This window comes from Scomber scombrus, chromosome 7, assembly GCF_963691925.1.
Source record: "Scomber scombrus chromosome 7, fScoSco1.1, whole genome shotgun sequence".
In the NCBI taxonomy this organism is placed as follows: Eukaryota; Metazoa; Chordata; class Actinopteri; order Scombriformes; family Scombridae; genus Scomber; species Scomber scombrus.
In genome coordinates this window covers 28,026,966-28,036,799 of record NC_084976.1, presented here as the reverse complement: position 1 = coordinate 28,036,799, position 9,834 = coordinate 28,026,966, and the positions used below count along the sequence as shown (strand labels likewise).

At 40.1% G+C, this 9,834-nt stretch overlaps 1 protein-coding gene across 1 annotated transcript in view; it reads left to right on the top strand.

Moving 5' to 3' along the window:
• bbs9 (Bardet-Biedl syndrome 9) overlaps window positions 1-9,834 on the top strand; it is a 217,983-nt gene that overhangs the window by 144,108 nt on the left and 64,041 nt on the right. The window contains exon 21 of the mRNA XM_062423178.1: window positions 761-871. Coding sequence (XP_062279162.1) covers window positions 761-871 — 111 coding nt within the window. The remainder of the gene's footprint in view (window positions 1-760; window positions 872-9,834) is intronic.

The window sequence follows — 9,834 nt, the reverse complement described above, 5'->3', positions numbered from 1 at the left end:
CACATCACCCCCCAATCCCCCAACTTCATCCTCCTTTAGCAATAAAATAACTAAATAAAATAAAGCAGGAAAACATTAAAACAAGAAAAAATATTTACATTTTAAGAGGACATTATGAACACAGATTAAATACATACAGTACCATCATCAGGATGGGCTTATCTGGGCATCAAATGTGATAAAATGCTGCTTTTTAGAAGATTTTTAGAGCTGAGAAAATGGAACAATGACTTGATGCAGGGTCAGTCCGTGGTGATCATGTCAAGATGTTGCTGGTGTCCAGGCCTGTGGAAAAAAACAATGGGTGTGGGTGTTTTTACATGCGTCATAAGCCACCAAACGTTTATACTACGTTAGAAGTCTGCAGTCACATTCATTCATTGTCACATTCTGTCTGTGCATGAAGTGCAAATCCATCATAAATTTGGGACTTTTTAAATGTGGGTAGATGAAAAAAATGTACATCCTGTTTCCCCTAATAGCCACGTGGATGCAGAAAGTATCATTTGGGTTTAACAGCTTTGCATTTATACTGAGGAGTTTAAGTCTATTTCAAAGTTAAAAGCTCAAACTGGGTTGGGAAAGTGAATAAAAAAACTTTGTCCTTTGTCAAGATTCACCTGAGCAAGACTTCTTTAATGAAGCTGCTCACTAGTGGTACATTTCTGGAGCTATATGTGAAGCATGTGCTAAAAAAGTACAAATTTAGCTTATATTTTGCAGCTGATTAGCTAATGAATTCCTTTTATCTGTCACTCAGGAGGTGTGGAGACTATTGCGGAGGTGACTGGTGACGGAGAGGAGCCGGATCTCCCGCCGGAGACGACCAAGTTCATCAAGAAGAAACAGCCGTCAAAGAAAGTCAAGAAAGGTAGGAGCACAAACTCCCCTCCAATTGCTCCTTGTCTTTCTCCCTCTCTCCTCTTGGTCTCTTGTGTTTGGAGTGCAGCACACGCCGGCTCTTAAGGCTCGTCAGTAGCTCTGCTTCACCTTGTCACATTTCCAACTGGCGCATATCAAAATACATCAGTCCAGTGGTACATCCGTAGCATCACTCCCAGCGTGTCACTAAATCCTGAGCAGAGCCCTGAAACTGATATCTGTTCACTGTCTGTCACACTGTTGTAATCCGCCTATATTTCCCCTCACGGCACATTGCTCTGCTCTCGTCTGTTATTCGTACATACCGCTTTGACTGCCGTTGGCTCGCGCTCTGCAGCATCAGCACGGCTCGGATTCTGGCCGGTGCCAAAAGATGGAATCGAATCGTAAATTTGGTGGGAGCAGATGCAGCGTGGATGTTCGTCGTGTTTCTGAAGGTTTAGCTTTGTTGATTTTTCCAGCTTTCCTTCATTCTTTTCTTTTTTCTTTGACATCAGCAGAAAAAAATTCTTATTTTGATGCAAACTGTCAAATCTATAAACTGGACTTAGACTCAAAAGGGTCCCATATTACTAAATGGTTGAATGTCTGAACACTGACAGGAGACAGTGCCTATAGACTAGAAGGTGGGGCTGTAATATCTAATGTTTTAAAGGAGATAGGGCTGCGAATATATTATTATTTACATTATCTCTTATTTATTCTCTTTATTAATCTATTAATTGTTTTCTCTATAAAAACTAAGCCAGTTGACGTCTATAAACATCTTCTTTTGACCAATCAACAGGTCAACATCCAAACATATAATCAATTTCACTGCCTTATATAACAAATAAAAGCATTAAACCATCATATTTGAGAACCCCCAACCAGCAAATGATTTATATTTTTGCTTATAAAATTTTTATTTGATTATCAAAATTGCCTGCCAATTTATTTTTTATCGACCGAGGTTCAGCGTAACATTGTTCCCCAGTGTCTCACTTGGCCAGTAGATCAGATAGATTTTACTGGCCTCTTGTATATTTTTACCTGCCCAGCAGCCAAAAGAAATGAAATAACTCCCTTTTTTTAAACATAATTTTGGCAATTTATTCGTAATATCTACAACAGTGAAGTTTACTTTTTATATTTAGTTGTTTTCCTTTAGTTATCCTGTACTTAGTAGGATTATATTAGGCAGGGCAAGGCTTTTTTTTATAGCACATTTCAACAAGAAGGCACATTTAAAGTGCTTTATGCATCAACACAGGATGTAAAAGCAGCACATGGCAAAATAAAAATACATTTAAAGATGATTTAAAGAGTTAAAGGAGATATTAGGATGTGGATATAGTAAAATATGCTTCTGCACTAAAACCAGATAAGAAACTGAAATATGGTTTATAATTGAGAATATTTTATCTTCCGCTATCTTATAAGACATAATTCTTTACAGCGGACTCCTAAAATGCTCTTTAAAAAAATCTGGGGATGCGAGTATTTGTCTTCCTCACTGTCGTCCGCTCATCTGTGTTTTATGTCTCTCACAGCCGTAATGACAGTGACGGACGTTATTTTACTATCGCGGTGTCGTCGCTGCAGACGATGTCTTCCGGTGCTGTAAGAGGAGAAACCGGCAGAGTGTGTGTTTGGCGTTGCTGGCTTACTGTTGCCAGGTCTACGCTCACTGTTTCTGTGTTTTTCGGAGTTGGACCCCGCTCTCATCCATTCTCTTCCTAGTGTCTGCTCTCTCTCTCTCTCTCTCTCTCTCTCTCTCTCTCTCTCTCTCTCTCTCTCTCTCTCTCTCTCTCTCTCTCTCTCTCTCTCTCTCTCTCTCTCTCTCTTTACGTGTTCGTCCATCTGGCTCTGCTTTCGGCTTTCTCTCGCTCTATTTATTTTTTTGAGTTGACGCTTATTTCTTTCTGTCTGTCTTTCGTCCCGCTTTTGTTTTTGTTATCTCATTTTACTTACCGAACCGGAGTAGTTTAATCTTGGATGCCTCCGTAAGCAGATCACTGTGATCACACACACACACACACACACACACACACACACACACACACACACACACACACACACGCACACACACACAAACACTCACACAAACCCCCAAAACTCTTATTGCAACACAGTCCTAATGGAGGCCTGCGTATATACAACAAACACATATGGTTTGCTGGCTCATGTCCCTGTCACACACACACACACACACACACACACACACACACACACACACCCACTAGTCTCCTGCCAGAAAGAGGCTTCTGGTTTGCATTGAGGACAAATCCGTGTTTTATGACAGTTTGTCTTTCCTAAACCGGGGTGGATAGATTCGCTTTGATGGGCTCTGCTTTCGTTAGTAGAGTTGGGTGTGTGTGTGTGTTTGTGTGTGTATGTGTGTGTGTGTGTGTGCGCATGCATGTGTGTGGTTAATCCACTCAGGCGTCACCACTAATGAGAAGGGGAGGTGTGGGAGACGCAAAGATGGCGACACAGGGATCATTAGATATACACACATATACATATACATATACAACCACACATGCACGCACACACACACCCGCACACACACACACACACACTATGAGTGAGTGCTGAGAGTGTGTGTACTAGTGTGTCTTTTCTAAGCTATTCTGTATGCTACATTGCACAAACACACACACATACACTATGAGCGAGTGCTGAGAGTGTGTGAACTAGTGTGTCTTTTTTAAGCTATTGTGTATGCTACATTGCACAAAAGCATACACCAACACACACACACATACACACACATCTTTAACAAGCATTTTTGACCAGTCATTTCCAGCCAGTTAGATCCTTTAATGTTGATTATTTACCACAACAAATTATCTCTAACCTAGTTAAGGATTATTCATATGTGTTTGTCTTGATTTATTATTATTTCACTATTAGAAAAGTCGTGAGATTTCTTTCTGACAAACAGTGAATAAAACAAAATAAATTAAGTTTGATAGACAGGAAACCGAACAGTAAGCAAAGCTGTAACTAAAGAACTTTAATAAATAACTGAAGCAAATATACAGTTACATTATGTGTAAATCATAAATGTCCTGTTGGTTCCTGTTTATGAACGGGATCATCGGTTCTTCAGTTCTTCAGTTACTCTGTTCATCTCATGTCAAACCTCTGCTCTCAAGCTTTAGTACCATTTGCTTTGGCGGAGCTGGAAGAGCAGCATCTTTTCTTTTTTTCCTCCCTTTGTAGTAGCCACAGAGCAATCCAGCAGATGTTCCTCCAACTCCACATTGTGAACAATATCTCTGCATCAAAATAACAGTCACATCACATATCTGCTGAATGCCCTGTAAAACACCACATCGTTATATATCTGCATGTTTAATTCATTGTACATGCGTCGTCACACACACTTGACGCTTGTTCAGGACTCGTTGGCATCACTTTTCATCATCTTGCAGTTTACACAGCGGCTCCTGTTAGAAATAATGATGTTTTATGGTGTGACGTCGGTGTGGTTAAACTCTGGTTAGGTTCAGGCTCGGTTAGGGTTACGGAACGATCATGGTTTGGGTGAAAATGATCGCTTTGAAACGTGTTGTTACTACTTCCTTAAAATTACGCAACCTTCGTCTCCATGGCAACAGTAAATATATCACAACAATAGTTATCTTTTTTTTTTTTGGAAACAGTTGGAAACATGACACAGGAAGCGAACAGCAGCCTCCATCCTGCTTTCTAATTTCCATTTTTTTTGCCACCTATTTATCTAAGCATCCACTCAGCCCACCTCCTCTTAATAAGGAAGTTTATCTTGTTATATAAACATCATCAATCATCGATTTCAGACAGTTAGAGCTCTATAGAAGTCTATCAGACTACCCTGCAAATAAAGTGACGCCAAGGAGTCCTGACCAGGCATCAGCATGAGAGGAGTCGGCAGTGAGAACAGGTTGGTACATGTGTTGATCATCCATGACTAAACTCCACCAGCCTCCGTCATCCTTCTACTTTGAAATGTTCCAGTTAAAACATTTTGGCAGGGAATTAGCAAAAAGGAAATGTTCTTAATCCTGTGATCAAACTAGCACTGATGTAGCGATCCACCTACCTTTTCTTTTTTCCTCCTCCCCCTCCTCAAATATCGAGCTACAGATCTGACACAAGTGCTGACTTATTTACAAATTTAAAAGGATTTAAGGATCTAAGGATGGCCTGTTTCACTTGCATTGAGAGCTCTTTTTATTACATGTATTAGGTTCACAGGAACAGCCTCCAAATGCCAAAACCACACTCCAGATCCTTTACCTGTTTAATGATGAAATAATGAAGGAAATGCCCTCACCTGTCCATTAAACACTCTTTTTTTTTAGTCAATTGTCACAAAGAAACTGTTTTTTGTGTGTGTGTCGGTCACATCACAGCAAATGTCTTATCTGCTATAATCAGGTCACTATCAAACCATGACACATCATTTTTTATCTGTCCTGGGTTGCATTATTAGCTGCATTTATCTCAATTCAAACAAACTGTTACCTTTGTGTAAGAAAGATGCATTATTCATCACTTTATCACATAGAAAATCAAGGGTATCTGTTATTTTTTTAAATGTGTCAGCCTGTGTTTAATATCACGACTCAGTGTTTAATATCAAAACAAAGTCGAGCTCTACTGTCTTTACTTCCTCTCTCGGACACGCTTACGTCACTCTCGCCTCACCGTTCCACCTTCCATCCAGGCACGATTGAAAAAAACCCAAAAAGGAAAAATGATCCCTAATTAGTAATGTTTGTCATGGAAACCTCCAGAGCAAGTCTGCGGTTCACACTTAAAACAAGAGGAGCAAAGAGGGAAACAGGGGAAGTGATTTAGGGATGAGGGGAGGGGAGTAGCATCATGTCCAGACTTGTCCTGTAGCTTCCACTCCTCCTCCTCCTCCTCCTCTTCAGACAGAAAGACAAGAGAGAGAAAATAAGACGTAGTGTGAGCTTATGAAGCTTTAGCTAATGATAACATGATTGCTAATTGAACCCCTGCAGTCACTTTCTCCTTTAATCCTCAAGTTTAAGGCTGTTGCTCAAGGAAACTTCAGCAGAGAGGATGATTGGCTTGAAATTATAATATTATGCCTATTTTCACCAGTTGCATGCATAATTTATATAGAAACTCATTATATAAAATCCACCTATCCTGCCTCCTCCAACCATCATGTCAAGTGCTCTTTATCAAAATGCCCCAAAATGTTCCCAATCAGCAGGCCAGCTGTGCATTTTGATAATATGATAACAGTTATGATGCTGCTTATTGTTATCAGTGATGGAAATATTAGATTATGAGGGTTTTTTTAAAACAATTACATTAAATTATTTTTATTTGTCAGGTATTTAATTATCAAAAAACACACTAAATCTATCACATTACAATAGTCTACATATCAATAATGCAATATGACGTTACATTCCACGATAGATGCTTCCCATCCCTATAAGCCAATATTCATTTTTTATTGCATTGCATATCATTTGCTGTCTCTATCTCACTTGTACCATCATCTCCCTACTGCCGGCTATCTGATGATCAATGTAATAATCATCCCTTCATTTGGTAATTATAGACTTGTGACGCAGATGTACGGAGAAAGTGTTCTCTGCCGGACAATTGCGGACACTGTTTCTGAACTGCTGCAAATATCTTTGGTATTTCTGTGACTTATTGGCCAATATGCGTCTGTGATAAGCTTAAATCAGCTGATAATATCTGGCGTGCCGATGTATTCCTTGTGCAGTGTGGATCTGGCCGAATGTAGTGTTTCCTGTCACTCTCTGATGTTTTGTGTAATGAGGAGGGGGAGTCAGTAGGGCAGCTCGTACCACCCGTAAAATCAGAGAACACGGTGGTAGAGAAGAAATCAGTTCAAAGCTCCTATATTTCAGACAAAGACACACACACACACACTCACACACACCTTCCGCCTACCTGTCTTTGACTCAAAAGTAATTAGGCGCCATGCCAAACCCTGCACCACCCACACACACACACACACACACACACACACACACACACACACACGCACCTTTATACATGGCAGCCGGAAAGCACATTTGGTTGACTTGAAAGGCATCAAAAGGCGTCTGAGAGTGGGACAGAGAGGAATGAGCGGAGTACACTCTCTCTCTCTCTCTCTCTCTCTCTCTCTCTTTGTCCCACTCTCTCTCTCTCTCTCTCTCTCTCTCTCTCTCTCTCTCTCTCTCTCTCTCTCTCTCTCTCTCTCTCTCTCTCTCTCTCTCTCTCTCTCCACGACTTGAAAAGGAGGGATGAAAGAGAGATGAAAGGGAGAGTGTCTTCCTTCTCCTCTTTCCTGGCGCTACGTCCCTTTTTCTTGTTCTGCTCCGCCCCTACAGCCCACCTAGGATCACAGACACCACCCACACACACACACACACCGTTTTTGATGTTAGAGTAGTTAGGCCCGTCTCCTCCATCCTCTCTATGAGTCAGATCTGGGGTCAGTCTCTCATTTGGCCAACCACACTCCGCTACAGATGGATGCTAACAGCTATTAGCCACTATAGGAAGTGACCCTTGCCCCTCTGTTGTGCAGCTGTAGCATCACCGCACCTCATTCATATTAACATTGGCTATTAGAATCCGCCATCCAGGCATCTCAGCATTGCACCTTACACGCAGTTACCATCAGCTATTAGCCTTTTCCCCATTAGGAGTGTCCATTGTGAATTAGCATGAGCTTTAGCGTTATCCATTAGGCGGTGAATCCAGATAAAAGCGGTTATACATTATTGACTTTCTGTCTATTAAGTCTTTTACCATCTCAAAGAAAATGTTGCTAAAGATGAGCTTCGAGTATAGAGAGAGAGAGAGGGGGGGAAGTTTTGAGATGCTGTCATTCTATAAAAGCCTTAAAGAGGACGTATCATGCACATTTATAGCTCTATATTTATAATCTTATAATCTCATTTATCTTATACTCGTCCTTCATGCAGCCCCTCAGTTCAGCCTCTGTGTGAAAACAGGCTGTTTTAGCTCCTGTCTGTTTAAGCCCCCCTCTTCCTCCTCCTCCTCCTCCTGTTGAACCCACTCTGAAGCTTCCTCCTGCACTTGAAAACTACATAAACAAACCATAGTAGCAGGATTTCACTTCCTTTTCTCATTCTTCACCCGAGATATAAACTTCTCAAACACGTCTGTGCATGTTTGAGCACGAATTGCATCCGAAATATGAAAGTGGAGAGCGGCAACAAGCCGTGAAACAACTTATACCACAACAAAGACTACCAATGGACGGCCGTTTGTGAGCGTATGTCATCACGAGGAGGAAGAAGAGACGACTTCACAAAGAGTTCAGAGCAGACTGAAGCCCTGAAGACTTGCAGGGAGCATTTTTTTTACACATGTTGTGCAGCTTTGACTATATTTAACACAGACATCCGACATTATAACTCAACCAGAAATCAGAAAAATGTTGTTTAAAAGAGCTTCCAACCCAGCTGAGAGGACTTTTGGGAAACAGTGGACAGTTTAATGAACCTGCTTCACTAAACCCAGGTAGCATATGGAAGTGGGACAGTTCAGGCAATGATGTGGCACTGCTAGTAAAGCACCTTTCATACAAGCTAGTGTAGCTCAAAGTGCTTTACAGTTAGTTTATTGACAAGCTGATAATAAGACAGAACAAGTGACAACATAAAGAAAGGGAATAAAAAGAACAAATTAAAAGACAAAACATTAATACATAAAATAAAAGACAAAAGAAAAGTAAGAAGTTTAATAAAAGCTGGACTAAAACTAGGTTTAAAAAGAGATTAAGAGACAAAACAAACAGACAAATAAAATCGATAAGAAGATAAAACTATAGAATGATAATAAAAAAATGTTATAGAGGTAGTCCTCTCGGGTATTTCGGGCCACTTGTGGTTTATCTGTTTTTTCTTGGTTGACATACGGCATTGCTCTGGCTTGCTTGTGGCCCAGATTTGGATGTGGGTGTCGGATCTGGACCACAACCAAACTTGCTATCTGGGAACAGTCCTAGGAACAAGTCTGGATTACTGCCCCGAAGCCCCAGATCCCGTATAAAATCAGTTCACTCAGTTAGATTGTGGTGATTTAATGCTAAAACCTGGTCATGCCCAGTAACTACAGAGCCTTAGAAACAAATCCAGTAACTAGAAGAGCTTCTTACACATTTCCGTCTGTTTGTGTTTTTACCGCAATGGAAGGATTAAAAAAAAAAAAAAAAAAAAATTATAAGGTGATAAACATCAGCAGAATAACCATTTTTCCTACAGGCAGCTTTAATTGTAATGATTTCAACCTTCAGGAAGTTCATTTAAATCAAGATTCAAGTATTCAAATATCACTAAAAAATTTGACCAAATACCTTGATATCCACATCACAACAATATTGTAGGGATGACTATAAGATTTTAGATAAATAATCATCAGTAATTAGGATATAATGACAAAGTGGTTTAAAGGCAAATAATAGAAGCGCTAAAACAGTCTGGTCTGTAATGCTGCCTTTAAAAGCAGGAAAAGACACTTATACCATATTGCGATATTACGATATATAGTCTCATATCATGATATCTATATAATATCGATACATTGCCCAGCCCTAATTCTCATATAGGAAAAAAAGAAAAACATTGTGGTTAAGACAATTGTTACAACCCAGCTCGCTAAGGAAAAGGAAGCAACATAAAACCAGATGTTATGGTTGAAAAATAAATTATTTATTCGCCAAAGCTTTAACCAAATGAGAATAATACAAAACGGAGGAAGCTGAAAAGGGGAAACAGGCCGGTGGCTGCTGCTCAAATCAACAAATGAATATAACCAAGAAAAGGACTCCTAAACCGGAGCCAAGTGTCAACTCTTACATCTACGCTTTGATTCATACATCATTCATGTGATAAACTGAAAGATAAACACACCTCACCGATCCGGGCCTTGTTTTACTCCCAGGTGTGT